Raw genomic sequence first — 16,221 nt, 5'->3', positions numbered from 1 at the left:
TGGAATAAAAGAACCTTAATTTGAACCATCAACCTCTTGGGCCAGCCCTGTGCAGGTGCTTGGCAGCCTCTGGGTGTGCAGGATTTAATGCCCCCTCCTGCCTGTACCGTGTCAAGGCACCTCGTTATTGTGATATCTGTGCCCAAAACCCACTGGAGGCTCTTCCCTGCTCATGATGTAAGTGGGAGAAGGTTTTTGGAGTCCAAATGGCTCGTGCCAGCTGATGGGGAGCCCAGGCTTCAGGGATCTTTGTTCTCCTGCTCTGCCTTCAAGCCTTGGGTTGAGATAAACGGGCCATGACTTTAAACACTGGGAACCTGCTGAGCTGTGCTGAGCCCTCACAGGCGTTTTGAGTTGTTTTATTGCTGCTGGGGGGAGTTGGGAGAAGAGGCAGCCCCCCGGTCAGAGCAGGTTTTGTGCACCCATGGCAGCAGCAGGTTGGATCCAGCACCTCCTGCCCCTCGCTGCACCCCCAGCCCGGCTGGGGAGCGGCACTAATCCTGATCCCCTCTCCTTTTCTCTCCCCAGGGGTGATTTAGAAGTCGCCTACCCACAGCTGGGTGACGTGGGCTGCTCCTACGTCCCCCAGTGCCACCAGTACCGCTGGCGCATCAGCAGGGAGTGGGGCAGCCCCCGGGTGCGCTACCCACGGGCTGACAAGGTGAGTGCTGGGCTGGGGGTCCTGGTGCTGCTCTCAGGGCTTGCATTTTGCTCTCCAAATCCCTTCCCAAAATTAGAGGAGACTTCAAGCTTTTTTCCTATGCTTCCCCATTGCTTCAGGGTTTGGGGCTGGGGCTGAGGTGTGGGTGAAATTTAACTCTATTTTACTGTTTTTGCATAGTTTTTGCTACTATATAGTGCTTTGTGAGCTTTTTAAACACAAACTGGCGTGCTGTGGATCGGTGTTTCCGCTCCCAGCTGCTCTCCGCATGTCCTTGTGCGTTCCTGGAGGAGCTCAGCCAGGTTAATTAATTATTATTTATTAATTAACTATCCGGCCGGTGCAGGATTTACCCCGTGTCCGGGCAGGGTTAATGCGATGGTGCTGAGCGCTTCTGGTGCGCTGCCGTGCGCGCACGGGGCCACGAGATGGCACCATTGAACTTCCCGAGCTCGGCACGGCCGGGACTGGGAGCACTGGGAGCACTGGGGAGGGGGATGCCGGGCACCCTTGGGTGCTGTACCCCGAGATCCTCCCTGGGTAAGGGCACAGGACCCTCCGGATGAATGTACGCAGGGCTCCATGCGTCGCGGTGCTACCTGCATCCCTTGGGGACCACGGGCTCGTGGGGGCACACGGTGGCATCGTGCCATGGTTTGGGGCTGGGGGCATCGTCCTGCAGGGACCTGTGCCCAAATCCATCCCTGCTGGGGTCCCCCCTAGCACCCTGATCCCTGCTACAGCTCCAGCAGCCGCAGCGAGACGGGAGGAACTCGGCTCTCACGCGGCTTGGATTTCCTCGAAGTGTTCAGGATCCGTTTCTCTGGCTGCTTCAGCGCGGGCTGGAAAGCCTCTTCCCCCTGTCGATCACATGGCTCGAAGCAGAACTTTCCCTTAAAGATGTCTGATTATTCAAAATATGGGGAGAAAAAAAAAAAAAAAAAGCCTGGCAGAGGATGCCGCACAGAAACCATCCGTCACTCGGGCGCCGCTTCCCAGCAGTTGGGAGCTTCGCAGGGATGGAGCCAGTCCTCCTTTTAGTTTTTATTTATTTATTTTTACTTTCCCCCCCCCCCGGGAGAGCAAACGAGCAATGGGGACCGGCCGTGGGGCTCGGGCTCCTCGTGGGTGCTTATTTTGGGCTGGCCCCAGGTGGTGGGTGGGTGCCCGCTGCAGGGGCTGGCGGCTTGGCTCAGCGGCGCCTTTGGCACGGGTTCCTTCCGAGACAGCTCGGTGCATCGCGCGTTCAGGTGGCATCTGAGGACACGGGCCCTGCTGCTTCCTTCGGTTTTACGTTTATTTTCCCCTCCCCTGGCCCTAACCCAGTCCCAGCTCCGCATGCTTGGGCTGTGCCTGGTTTCTGCAACGTGCACGCCGGGGGGGTGAGCAGCGTTTTCTGTGAGCTGCGCTGGATTGCTTTGGGTTTTCTCTAGGAATATGCATATATCGAATACACGCATCTCTGCCTTTCTCCTGAATCTGTGAGGATGATTTTTATAGCTCGAGGTGCTTTGGGGGTAATTCCCACTGCCCCCCAAATCGCCCTGAAGTGGGCAGGACCGAGATGTGTCTCCCAGCAGGGCATGCACGGGTGATGGGGTTGTGATAGGGATCCCGAGGTCAGGAAGCTCTTCCCATTCCTGGGTGCGAACGGGAAACCTTTGTTCAAGTGACTGAGGATCCCCTGGGGGAGCTGGTGAGGACTGGGCAAGCACCAAGGGCTGCCTGAGCTCCTTCCCTCAAAACCGGTGGCGGAAAACTCGGGTTCAGGGTATGAAAACTCGTGTAGGAAGTGTCTGCTTTCTTTAGAACACTTTGTCTCTTCGAGGAAAAAAACAACCACAAAAAAAAGCCGAATGCGGAGTGTTTTTCCTCTCTGGAAATACTTGTGTTTCCCAAACTGGTGGGGGGGAGAACGGGACATTTCCTATCCTTGTCCTGGGTCTGGTGGGACCACGTCTCGCTGCGCCTGCGCTCAAAGCCTCCGCTCGCAGCCAGGGTACCCAGCTGTGCCTTGGAGCTCCCTGGTGGAGGGTGGAAACCTCGAAAATGGGGTGGAACGGGGCATCTGTCCTGCCACCATGTGCTTGTGCTGGGGCACAGCGACCTGTTGGTCCTTCCCCATGCTGCAGGGGTCTGGATGCGTGCGAGATGCTGCCTGGCGGTGCCAGGGATGCTCCTGGGGAACTCCCTGAGCATCAGTTGTGGTGTTAACCCCACGCAGCTTTTATCTGCCACTGCAGGGAGACGATGGGGAGCAAATGCTGACCGTGGTGACAAAAGCATCTGGTGGCTGGGGGTGGCATCTTCCCAAAAACCCAGTGGAGGAGCTGCTGTCAGCCCCTTCCCCGGGAGCGCGCAACATCTGGAGAGACGGGAAATGCGCCCTCCTTGTCCTGCCTCAATATTGCTTCGCTCAACCAAAAATAAATTGGAAAAGAAAATTGGACATTGCATCAATTTGGGGGCAGGTTTATAAATTCTGCAGCTAAGCAATCCCAATAGAAAATGATAGATCGCCGGCGAGCACGCAGCCCCTGCCGTGATGTATGGTCGCATTAGCCGAAATGCCGTATTACATGATTCTGTTTTATTACCACTGTTGGTGGCAGACAGAAAAACAGATTATGCTTGAGATCAAATCGATAGGAACTTTATTTACTGGCCTTTTAAAAACATATTTCTGCACTTTATAAAAACATACGGTAGATGCTATTGATAGAAGTTGTCTGCTTGTTAAAAAGCAATTTGCCCGCAGCAGTGTTCCCAAGCCGCGGTGTGCGGCGCTACCTTTTACCTGCTCGTCACAGCATTTGACAACTTCCTCAGGTTTCTTTTGGGGCTAGGTGTGAGGAATTGCAGGGCTTCCTCTCTGGATTAAGGGGAATGAGGGCTTGGCTTGCTCTGGAGGTGGGTGAGCAGTGATGGAGGTGAAGCTTGCACAGAGCTGGGCAAAGTTTTGGAGCTTTGAAGCTCTCGGTTTGGTTAACTCTTTGCCTTACCCAGCAGTCTGAGGTCAAACAAATCCTTGTTGTGGATTCAGGATGGGCTGTGAAGCTGGTTCAGCAAGCATCTCCTGGACAGCTCGGAAATAAAGCGCTTTTCTCACCGTTCCTACTCAAACCAGAACTTTTTAAGCTGGAGCTGTTTTTGCAAGAGCCCTCTCCTGCCCATGCCTACCTGGTGACATCTGCCAGCCAATTTTCTGCAGCCAAATGATCACCACCTCTTCCTTTTCTCTCTAAAGAACTGTACACTTCGTAGTATTTTATTTCTTTAAAACTATTTCCACGGCAGAAGGAGTTGAAAAAGAAGCAGGAGAAGCTGCGTGAGCCGTGGGGTGATGTGCTGTGCAGCAGCACCTCCTGCTCTTTGCCCAAACCTACAAGCAGCACCCATGGGGTGCTCTGGGACCGGGACCGTGGTGATGTCCTGCACCCTGGTGGCACTGGGGATGGTGGTGGCGGTGTTTAGGGTGAGGGGCAAGAAGCACAGAGCCTCCCCCAAGAGCCTGGGGCCCGTGGCAAAGTCCTCGTTCTGCTTCTGAGACTCTCCCTCTTTTGTGAACATCTGGTGGCCTGTTGGGGGCCGGTCCTGATTTATAAAGGTTTCTGCGCTCTAGGGTCCGGGGCCCATTATTTGGAGAATTAGTGGTACGAGTAAATTCATTAGCCTTTAACAAAAGGAGGAGAACGTCTGCTTAATCTCCTAATTGGGATGTGCTCTAGTTGTGTCAAGCCGTGATTTGCAGCTGGCTGCAAGAGGGGGCTTTTGAGCGGTGCTCAGGTTAAATTCAAGTCTCATTAAAGGAGACGGTTTTAAGCAGAATATTCTTGACAGTTTGTGCATCCTCGCTGGCTCGTGGAACCAGCTGGGGTTAAGGAGCCACCAGCGTTTTGTTTCTTTTTTCTTTTTTTCCTTTTTTTTTTCTTTTTTTTCCTCTCGATCCTGTCCGGGCTACTTAAACAATGGGCTAACATTCCTTCCCCATGCTGTCAGCCAGATATTCTGGGGATTAGCCCAAGCCCCCGGTGGCGAACCCCTCCCTGCTGTGGCTGCTTTGGGTTCCCAGGCCCTGGGATGGCGCCTGGCCCCTACCAGCACCCGACTTCAGAGCTCCGCAGCGGTGGGGCGAAGCCCCCCCAAGCTACCCGGGTGCCCTTTGAGGGCTGGAGTGCGAGGGGAGCAAAACCAGAGATGTTTTTCCACCCTGCGTGAGCCCCATCCCCTGCCCACCCAAGGAGCAGGGGGCTGGCACGCTGCGGAGGCTTCTGCCTCCGTGGGATTTGGTGGAGAAGAGCTGGGTGAGGGTGCAGCCCCCGCCGTGCACCTCTGAGCGAGCCGCTGCTCCGTTTCTTTGCGTTTTAAGGAGCAGGAGCCGCTCCAGCAGAGCATCCCCCGTGGGATGTGTGGGGTGTTAGCGCTGCCCCACCGCAGGGGGACCGCTGGGACAGCCGGTGCCACGCGGGATGAGAGCATCGGCGCGTGAGCGAGCCTGGCAGAGCTGTCGCTTCGCATCTGGTTCCTTACCTCCACCTCTGCTGGACGTTTAAGCACCCCGGACAAATAGCGCTGCCCTTCAGGCAGAGGGATGGCTGGAGAGATGGCTCGAACCCACAGGTCACCAAGTCTGCTCTCCTCCTTGCTTATGTATTGGCATCCGAGCGCGTCTAGGACAGACACTCGTGCCTGTTTCCGCTGCAAAATGTTTGAAGCAGCTGATGGTTTTACTTTGATCCCCGTAAACACTATACAGTAATCAAAGTTTAAGCCGCTTTGGATGAAATAATTGCTTAACAATCATATAAGACAAAGTGATTCAACAAATGACAATTAGGACTTGTGATATACAGAACAGATGCATTCAGTGTACCATATTATAATGTGCTAATACGAGATTGACAGCACAATAATAGGAGAGAACAGCCACTCAGCCTATAATTCGAAACCAAATGTGAGGCTGTCCACAGAGCTCAAATCCTAGCAGGCTGTAAAATTAGAGGTAAGAAGGCACAAGGTTCACAAAGACTCATTAGCAGGTTGGCTGCGAATTTCCGAGGTGGGGGGGTGGGGGGTGGGAAGGGGGAAATATTCCTGCTGGAGCTCACTTTGCGGGCTGAAAGGTGGAAAGGGAAAAAAGGGGGATGCAAAGTGATGGTGCCAAGGGGTTGGGGAGCTCCGGGCTGCGTCCCCGTGTCCCCAAGGGGGTCGCATCCTGGTGGCAGGGGACCAGGCGATGTTAGGGCACGGTGCCGGCACGTTAACGAGACAACGGTGTTGGGGCCGGGATGAAATGAAGGCTGATATGAGCACGGAGGCCTGCCTGGCGTTCCCCATGGGAGTTGGGCGCATCCCAAGCCCTAAATGATGCTGATGGGTGACAGGGGCACCCTTTGGCCCTGTCCGTGGCAATTAAGGCAGCCGGCTTGCGCTCGCTTTCGGGGTAAATCGAGAGAAGGGGACGTGTGTGGAAAGAGGGGGGGGCTGTCAATCTGCAAGGGGAAGAAATGCCACCCTGCCCAAAGCCCCCAGCTCCTCGCAGAGATCACAGGAGCTCGCATCTTCAGCGCCGGTGACAAACCAGACTTCATCTCATCTCGTGCTTTTACACACACCGAGCTCTTATTCCACTAACATATAATTTGATCATATTTTATTATTATTAAATAAACATGCCAGAAAATATACTTTTTTTTTTTTTTTTTTTTTTTTTTTTGGCGTGCGTGGGGGAGGATGAAAAGGTTTGGTAATTAAAACTTCTATCCGTCAACGCTTAACTCCGGGAGATAATTGTGTTGCTCCTGCAGATGTATACTTGGTGTTGAATCACCCGGGTCTGTCTTAGGATCGGAGCCCGTGCACGGAGCCGGGACATGCCGGGGGCTGTGTGGGATCGTCCCAAGCAGCGTCGGATCGTGCACTGGCCAAGGAGTCAGGAATTTGCCTTTTTGTCTCCGTGATGCACGGGCAAGTCCCTGCTGTTGCAGGGCACCGCGGGTTTTTTAACCCGGTAATCCGAAATTTGCAGTGATGCACCCGGCGGGTGGGTTTGTCATAAAGTGGAGAGGTTTTGGGGTTTGCAAAGCTGGGCTGCATCATGGAAGCGGATGAATTTAGCTAAAATAACATTTATTTTTTTTTCTCCCCACACGGTGATTGGGCTTTTCCCAGCGTGCGCCGTCCTGCAGCGCGTGGGCAGCGGGGTGACAGGAGCAAAAGGGGCAGCCAAGCCCTTCCCTCCCCTCCTTTCGACCTCCCACCCATTTAATTTTTTTTGAGGAGCCCCCTGGGAAGCGCTGCCCCCACAAAACGGGTGCCAAAGCTCATCTGGGGCTCCTCCGAGTCCGCGCCACCAGCACGGTCGATGGCAGATCAATGAGCCCCGAGGAGCCGTGTCACTTTTATTGAGCCTCTTGCTCCCCCAAGGACCTGGCTTGACTTTTTCAGAAGACATTAGCGGTGCTTTGGGTGGGCAGGAGGGTTTATCGCATGAGGCAGGCTCCTGCGGACACTCGTGGGTTGAAAAAGGAGTTTTTTTGGGGGGAGGGAGTCTCGGATAATAATTAATCGGGGGCTGATCTCTGCTCTGACCGTGCTGGGGTAGCTGTGGGCGCAGCTGTGCGCACCAGTCCACGTGCTGCGCCTGCTCTTGGTGAGATTTAGGGCACCAGGGGTTCTTGGTGCCTTTATGAGGGCTAAGAAACGGCCACCAGCGTGCCCAATTTCGCAGGAAAACCTGCTCCTTGCTGCTCTCCAGCTCCGGCTGCGCCTCCCCAGCATCATCTTGGGCACGGGACGGCATCCTGGGGAGCTTTCCGTGGAGCTCCGAGTGTGAGCATCTTCCCCGGAGCATCCTCCCCCTTCCCCGGAGCATCCTCCCCTGCAGCATCTTCCCCGGTGCCTCCCCACCAGCACAGGAGCCTTCCGCACACGGATGAGTAATTTTTCCCAATTTGGGGGCTCTTCCTGCGCTCCCCCGCCCCGCAGCAGCCCCGAGCCCGCCTGCCTCTTTCCAGCTGCCAATCTGCGGCAGAAAAGTCCCCACCATCTCGTTCCCCCCACGGAGGGAGGGGACGGGGGATCTGGGTTATACAAGCCGGGGCTGGGGAGCCTATTTTGGATCGCTCCTTCCTGCCTCCAAAATTGCAGCTTCGAATGTGACAAGTTACAAAACACTTGAGTCATTTCTCTTCTCTCTCTCTTTCTCTCTCTCTCTCGCGTTGCCGTTCCCCCACAAGGAGAAGCTGTTCGGTTTGGAGGAGAAGGGAGGGGGGGAAGAAAAAAAAAAAAAAAAGGGGGAAAAAAATAAAAAATAAAAAGGAGGGAGGGGGATGCCGGCTCCCTGCTCCCCCCTCGGTGAGCAGCCCACACGCAGGGTAACTCTGAAGCGCTGTTTATGTAAGCTGCTCATGTTCTGCTGAGCTGCAGCGAGAGCTGTTGTCGATTCAGAGGAAAGCCCACGTCTGCCCACGTAGGATCTCCCGAGCAGGGTTGTGTAACAGCAGCCAGCGCCGTGCCGGGGGCTTGCCGGTGATGCCGGGGGGCTCGGGACCCTCCTCGTCCTGGGGGAGGTGGAGGGGGAAAGATTTGGAGTGTGGTGGGAAGTTGGGGTGGTTTCACGTGGAGAGGGGACGCGGCTTGGACCTGCTGCTGGTCCCCTTTCCGGGGGCTTGCTGGTGATGCCGGGGGGCTCGGGACCCTCATCCTGGGGGAGAGGGAAGGGGAAAGGTTTGTGGTGTGATGGGAAGTTGGGATGGTTTCATGTGGAGAGGGGTCGCAGCTTGGACTTGCTGCTAACCCCGTGCCCACTGCGCCATGCGCAGGGACCGCAGGATGGGTGCCCAAGTGCACCCCGCTCGCATAAACGGCACATTTTGGGTAATTTTGGGTGGCTTCACACATCCCTGCTTCACTTTGAGGGCACTTTGCTGGGAGGAGAGGCTCGTGCTGGGCTCGAGGCGGCGAGATCTGCGCAGGTCAGGGAGGGAAGGCATCGGCACCATCCTGAGCTCCATCCTGCAGCGATGCCAGCGTGCGCAAATCCCTTTTCGCAAGGGCTCCCTTGTCCCAGCTATGATCTTCGTGCTCTTCTTGCCTAATTTCACGCTCTTCTTGCCCCAAAATGATCACACTCACACCACCAAGCCAAAACCCTCCCAGGGCGCAACGTTTTCTCCAGCACACGTCCCCACGTGCACCCTGCTGCCGTCCCCCGGTGCCACCAAAGCCGGGGCTGCACCGGCGGCGCCGAAACCCAAATTCCTTGCAGCCCCCGCTGCAAAAAGGCCCCGAACACTCCTGCACCACGCCGCATTATCATCTCAATGCTTCTTTACATAAATACTGAAGAATAAGAAAAGCCGGTGGCTGGTGTTGCTCCCAGCCTCTGAGGAACGCTATCGCAGTTATCGGATTTTAGTCCTTTTGCAGCGTTACATTTTTATACATATTTATTCATGCAGAACAGAGACGCCGAGCGAGTCGCCCTGCCACGGGGCTGATGGATGCACTGCTATACATAAGAATGCACCTTCATTTCCATCCTCCCCACTTCCCCACAATTGAACTGTGTGCAACCGGGTTATTTTTATGCCTCGTGTGTATTTTTTTTTTTAAAGGTGGGGGAAGAAGAGAGGAAAAAACCCTCTAAATTCAGATTTTTTTTAAAAAAAAACTTCTATTAAAATTTCCCTCCTGAATTTTTATAAGCCGTAGAAATGAGGCACATCAGCGAGCTCCACTGGAGGGGAGAGAGGATGAGGGGGAGGAATGCGTTTTGGGGCAAAGAGTAAGTTTATAACTATTTTTCTCTTAACCTGAGCAGTTAGCTGTACTGCAAGCCATTCATCTTCTGATTTAATAACTCATTCTCCCGGCGCAGAGATGGGGTATTATATTCCTGGATATTGCTTTTCTTGGTATCAAGTATCAAAGATGAATCCGCGTTTTCTAATAAAATACATTTTCATTGTAATTGAAATAATAATTTTCCGCTCCTTTTCCCTTTTATTTTGGGTTCTAGAGCTCTCCTTCCCCCTGTTCCTGCCCTGACATTTATTTATTTCCCTTCCCAAGCGAAGGATTTGGTGCTGGCAATACAAACTCACGGATTTTCTGCCATCCCAGGGGGCCTTTTTTGGGAAGTGATGCCGTTTCCCTGGGCTGCCTCTTTAAACAAATTCTGTATCGGCTGTTCCGTAGACCGTACTTCGCCGGGGTTAATATTATTAAACAAAATTTCTCCCTTTCATGTTCTCCCGCACCTGCCTGTCTCTTAACTAACCATTTGATCTCGGCAGCTCCGCGCGAGGGTTCAGAGCCCGACGGGGAATTAATGGGAAGGAGAAATCGGCAGCGGATCAAAGTGGCCGCGCTGCAGGCGGCGATGCTCGCGCCTCGTGCTGGCGCAGGGGGGGACGTGGGGACACCTGGGGACAGCCCCGGTGCCAACCCCACCGTCAGGCCTGGCTCCCAGCCGTCTCCAGGGGCTTCCCCACGCTTGTGGGTGCCACCAGGAGCAGTGGGAATCCCCTCATTGAACAAATATTTGGCGAGCAGCGGGGAGGGCAGAGCGCAATGAACCCGGCGCCGAGGTTGGTGCAAGCAGCAGGTTTGCAAAAAGCAGGTTTTTCTCGGTGAAAATTTGCATTTTCCACCATCCCCTCCATGCACCCGGCTGCTTTTTTGGCCCCCCTATGGGTGGTGGGCACCCAGGGCAGCGTCAGCACTGTGGATCAGGTTTTTGGGTGCTGTTCATGGCTCTGCTGGGCTCTGTCTCGATGCTCTCTGCACAGGACTGAGTCACACGGAACGGATGGATTTGCAGGGTTTCTCCCAGCTGGAGGGAAAAAACGGGGAATTTGGGTGTAAATCTGGCTGTGGGAAGACACAGGTGACTTTTGTCACCTTTTTGTCCTCTCTTGTTGCAACGAGGCCACTTGCTGCTTGCAGGGCAGTGGCAGGGACCTGCGGGGCTGAGGACCAGAAGCTGCTGGAGCGCATCAGGAGGCATCTTGCGCAGCCCATCCGCCCGCCAAAAACCTCTGCATGGCTTTAATTTTCCCAGCAAAGGTCCAGTTTGGGGGCAGAGTGGTGCTGGGCGAGCTGCTGGTGCTGAGCCTTCGTGGGATGCGCCCAGCTTGAGTGCACCGGGAGGGATCCGTGCAATTAAAACCCCACCGCACGCGCGAAAAGTGGCAGCCTCCAAACGGCGAGCGAAATCGGGATGAAAGGCAAACGCCAGCCCTGGCAGAACCCTAGGAAAGGATCCATCAACAATCCGCATCGTCCTGGGATTTCAAGGCACGCCAATGAAATTTGGCCGCCTCATTTCATTCACTGTCAATCAGCCGCGCTGCTGCTGATGCTTCCTCCTCGTTTTTAGATCCCTCGTTTCTTTTGGCGATGCCCAGAGCTCGCTTGTATCCCAGCCAGGCAGCCCTCATCACCGCGCGATTAAATCATCGTAAAAAAAAAAAAAAAAGAAAAAAAAAAAGGAGAGACGGCGCTTCTCAGACATAATAAAAAAAAAAAAAAAAAAAAAAAAAGAAAAGGGGGTGGTGGTGGGGGACGGCTCTGGGTCTGCTTCTGCTCTGAGCTCTGCCAGCTCCAGCCGTGCGCATTCCTGAGCCGTTCCCAGCTTCTCCTGCTGGTGCCACCGGGCTTTGTCCCAGTGGAGATGTTGGGGTTTGGGTCCCTTGCAACCACTGCCCCCAAGCATCCCTGCTGGTAAAATGTAGTGTTTTAATTATGGAGCTGGCTGCAGAGAGATGGGGGGGGTCAACATGCACCCTGCTTGCAGCCCCGGATTTGGCCCTTCCCGGATTAAAAGTGTCCCAGCAGCGGTGCCCAGCTCTGCCCCGAGGAGCCCTGGTGGCCAAATCGGGCTCAGATCCCGGCTTTTCTGGCACGGAAGCGATTCAGGGTGTGGATGCAAACCCTACCATCCCCAAGCGGGGCTGGGGACGGGGTTTGTTTGCCTGGGAAAACGGCATTATAAAGAAGTCGTGGAGCTCTGGCGCGGCGGCCAAGTGGGGCAGCAAAGGGCTGGGCGAGCGAATGCTTTTTAATTTCAGAAATGTCACTGAGTCACGAATGAGTCATAATTATAATGGGAGACATTTCCAACCCGGTGCATGACTCGGAGACGTCTTCCAGGGATATTAGAGCTGTTTGTAAAAGCCAGGCCTTGCCCCAGCGACGTGCGTCCCCCCTCCCCGGGGTGACAGCCCCATCGTGCGCCCGTGTCCGGCGGGAGCAGGGGGACGCATTAACGTCCCCATCAGGTGGCAGGTGTCTATTAACGTGACTCCTGTCCCCGCTGTGCCTGGCCTGCCCTTGTCTCGGGGCCACAATAGGGCCGTTTGGGGCAGCGTTTCCATCGCTGAGCGTCGTTGGGGCTGGCAGGATCCGTCCCTTCAACCTTTGTCCTCTGCGGGAGCCCCGAGCATCGCCGGGCTCCTCCTTCTCCAAGCGCATTTCTGCAGCTTGGGTTAACAGGCAGCCCATCTCTGTGCCTCCAGCCCCAATTAATTAAGCAGGATTGGCATCAGCTAAATTAAAGAGTGGCTTTTGAGCCAGCCCGACCAGTTTGGGGCTTCTATCTATGGGTTCGTGCCAGCCGGGTCCCCGGCACAGCGCTGCAGGCACCGGGGAGCCGGGCTCCCTCCTCGCGAGAAATCCACCCTCACCAAACAGCATTAAATATTCCTGAGCTACGAACGTCTTGGACTGATTTTATTTTCCATAAATAAACTTGTTGGGAGATATTTGGAGATGGGCCTAAGCTGCGGATCTTGGACCGGTTCCCAAAAACTCGCTGCTGTTTGGGCTCGAGGGGCTGCTTTGGGATTGCTTCTCGCTCGATTTCGGATCGAAGGGTTCGAGCCCAGAGATCTGCCCTCCGAAAAACCCCTCCGGTGCTCCCCGAAACCCCCAGCCCTCCTGTATAAATATAGGGTCAGGCACAGCCTCCCCGCTGGGGCACAGGCTATAGGGTCGTATAGGGGATGATACAGGGGTGCTTTCAGAAGCAGCCACAGCTGTTGGGTATTTTTAATGGTCTCCAAAAGGCCCTGAGCACCTCTCACTGGGGCTGGCACCGTGGGTGCTCGGTGTTTTAGGCAGCTGCTGCGTGTTTGCAAACACCGAGTGAGCAGAAGTGGAGCGGATCCTTACAGCTGTGGCACGTGCACGGTGCCCCCTCGCCGAATTGTTCCAAGCTGGAGACGTCTCTGCTCTGCCCCAAAGCATTTTGCTTTCCAGTTCGGGCAAAGGAAGGGGAAAATCAATTAAAATAAAAGCTTTTTTCCTTTCTAAATGAGGACGTGAAGCCGGAGAGCTGCTAGGCTCTGTTTGAGACCCGCTGCCTGCTCGGCTCCGTGGCGAGGTGAGGCTTTCCTTCCCCTCTCCCACCGGAGGGACCGAGGGCGCCGCGCTCGTCCGCCGAGCTCCTGATGGGTTGTGACAAGTACAGGATTGCTCTTTTGGTGAGCGCACACGCTCCCGAAAACCCTCGCGGTCCCTCGCCCCGCGCTTCCCCTTCTTCTCTGTCAATTTTCAGCCTCGCGCCGAGCGGAGCCATGGGAGAGGAGTCTAATCTGACCCGTAAACTCTGTCACATCCTCATTAATTTGGCCATGTCTCCCGCTGTAGCCTAAGGGGACCGTCACATTTGTAACACGGCTCCCGGGCGGCCGTCAGGGCGACGGCTTCATTTTGACAGCTGCGGGAAAGGTGCAGCGTCAGGCCGGGCGGAACAAAGGGCTGCACCGATCCTGTATTGATCCTGCATTGATCCTGAATTGATCCTGAACCAATCCGGCACCGATCCGGCACCTCCACAGCCCCCTGACCCATTGGCTTCAGGCTTGGTGACCTTGGGGACACCGGGGATCTGAATGCCCTGGGGAGAGCATCGTGTTTTGGCACTGCTGGTGGGCAGTGGTGGATAATTCTGCTCTTTTTTTTTTTTTTTTTCCTTTTTTTTTGCTGAATTTGCGTGTTTTGTAGCTCCAACTCCCAGGGTGGATCTCGCTCCATCCCAGGAGCTCTGCTGTCCTATTCTAATGCAAATGCGCGTGAGCTGATAATCTAATGTTGAGTGGATTATTTCACCCCCAGATGAGCTGCTGGAAGGCAAAATTTTGCTTTCAGTATATTGAACTAAAAGGGAAAAAAAAAAAAATAGAAAAGCACCACAAAGAAACCCACCTTGGAACGAGGTTTTATCACCAGAAATCTGCGCAGGAAACGCTCTTCTCTCTTTCCCTCACGTGCCCTAAAAGAAATGAAGAAATTAGACCTAATGACACCCTCCACCAGCTTCAATTCATGTGCACGATGGTTGCATGAGCGAATATTTGTGTTGTAATTAAAGCAAGGGGGGCAATAAAGCAAGGGAAATTAATTAAAGGAGGGTCCTGGCTGTGGGGGGAGCGCTCTCCATCCCACCCAACACCGGTGACCCCCCAAAATTGATGGCTTTAATGTTTTGGGTGCTCATTGATCCCATCCTGGTGCACCTCATCCTTTGTGTTTCGCTCTCACCTGCAGCACCCAAACCTCCCCTTCCCATCTACCCAGCCAAAAAGCAATAAAAACCCCAAACTGCTTCATCCTAACCCCATTTTTCCTACAAATTTCCCCACTGGCTTGCATCATCGCTGCCAGCTTCCCGGCCATGTCACCCCTGCCCTGTGTCGAAACCCGCATCCTCTGCTGGCCGGGCATCGCCCTGGGTGCTACCAGGAAAGGGAGCAGCACCGGCACGATGCCAGAATTTGGGGTTGTTTTGGGGCTTTGGGCTGGGCCACGTTGGCCATCAGCGGTTGCTCAAAGGCAGCAGGGCATGGATGGATCCACGCAGGAAACGTGCATTGTTACTGGCAGCAGGATTTGGCCCCGGGGAGCAAGGGGATGGCCACAAGGTGCCCGCACCCATCTCCAAACCCTGCCCGGGCGCTTGGGGATGAATCCTCACCCTTGTGCCACACGTTTTTTTTTTTTTTAAACTAATGCAACCCCACCAAAACAAACCTTTCCTCTGCACGTGCAGCTTCTTTCCCCTGGGAGAGCCTGGAAGAGAGAAGGAGGCGCACGTGACAGGCGTTAATCGCTTCGTTTAATGCGCTCCTGCAAGGCGCTGCCGTGCGGGGCTGGGCACGCACCCGCGTGGAGCAGAGCAGGCTTTTGTCTCCGGCTGCCGACCCCATGGGGCAGCCTGGGGTTTGGGTGGGTGTGTAAAGCCCTGCTCCTAAACCGGGGGTGCACAGGGGTGGCTATGCCCCCCCCAAATCTTAAAAATGCGTTTTATTTGAAAAAAAAATAGGAAAGGAGAACAGGGAGAAGCCCCCATTCCTCCTGGAATAGGAATGGGGTGAAAAAATCCCCCTCCCTGAAGCGTTTCCATGCAGGACAAGGTGGGATAAGGGCGAACTGTGCTGGGGGGATTGCGCCCTGTTCCGGCACGAGCATCGCCGCGCCCTCCTCAGAAATGATGCAAAACCACCAGATATTCGTTCAGGCTTCAGAAAAGTGCTATTTGCCACGCGGGGCCGCAGGTGAGAGGGGATTATTGGCGAGCATCCCGGCCCGCTGATTGCATGCCCCTCGGTGACCTGGGCACGCAGCAGCGGGGATCAGGCTCCCCATCCGTCCCCCCACCCGGGCAGAGCCGAGGCGAGCCGGCTGCGGCCCCCGAAAAGTAGCAAACTTATTGCCTAATAGATTTCTCAGTCATGAAGTCCCCGCGCTCCATATGTAGCGAAATCAAAGCAATTACGGATTTAAATGAAGCTGGAATCTGCGGTGCAGAAAATGCTTGTTTTAGCGTAAGATTGGACAGAGGTGAACGACCTGCAGAACCCCTGGTAATGAAAGCTCTTCACAGCTTGCAGTGTTTCACCGGCCGGTAATTGCTGCAGTCTGTGATACGGATCTGGCTGCGTTAATGATGCACTGTTCCTTTTCATAGGATTCATTTAAGCTCCCCATTTTTCAGGGGTTTCAAAGAAACAAGGCAGCGTGGAAATTAACACGTTAACGTGGACGCTTTCCTCGCTCGGCGGATTTAAAATGTTATTTAAAGTATTTTTTTTTTTTGAGGGGGGATTGATTAGGAAGAGTGATCGGGGCTGGGAGAGCGGCTTGGGTCCGTGTGCTGGAGAGAAATGCCTTCCAACACGGGTGTGCATCACTCCCAGTTGGGCTGTGGCTGTAGGATTTGTGTTTTATTTAGCATGACAAGATGGATATATTAGAACAAAACATACATTAGCGAGAGAAAAAAAAAAAAAAAAAAAAAAAAGGGATTTGGATGGGAATAAAAATCCTATTAACTTCCAAATGAAAACCACATCCAAGGGAGACAGTTGGCTTCTCTTCTGAGTTTATTATTAAATATTTTACTAGGGAGGGAAGTTCTGAGCTGAGCATCTTCTCCCTCCTGTTCCTGGCAAGAGCGGTGTGCGTAGTGGGGAGGGTTATTATTTCGCCAAAGCGGTGTCTTGGTTTTGCTCAACAGGTGGTGATGGTGCACCGGGGTGGGAGGAAGGCCCTGG

At 54.4% G+C, this 16,221-nt stretch overlaps 1 protein-coding gene across 4 annotated transcripts in view; it reads left to right on the top strand.

Annotated features, from left to right (window-relative positions):
- Positions 1-16,221, top strand: part of PEBP4 (phosphatidylethanolamine binding protein 4) — a 62,767-nt gene that overhangs the window by 7,882 nt on the left and 38,664 nt on the right. For all 4 annotated transcript variants that reach the window (XM_082779502.1, XM_082779503.1, XM_082779504.1 and 1 more), the window contains exon 3: positions 529-661. In XM_082779502.1, the coding sequence (XP_082635628.1) occupies positions 529-661 (133 nt within the window). The remainder of the gene's footprint in view (positions 1-528; positions 662-16,221) is intronic.

Source organism: Aythya marila, assembly GCF_965140915.1.
Source record: "Aythya marila genome assembly, chromosome: 26".
Classification (NCBI taxonomy): Eukaryota; Metazoa; Chordata; class Aves; order Anseriformes; family Anatidae; genus Aythya; species Aythya marila.
This window is presented reverse-complemented; position numbering and strand designations above follow the sequence as displayed.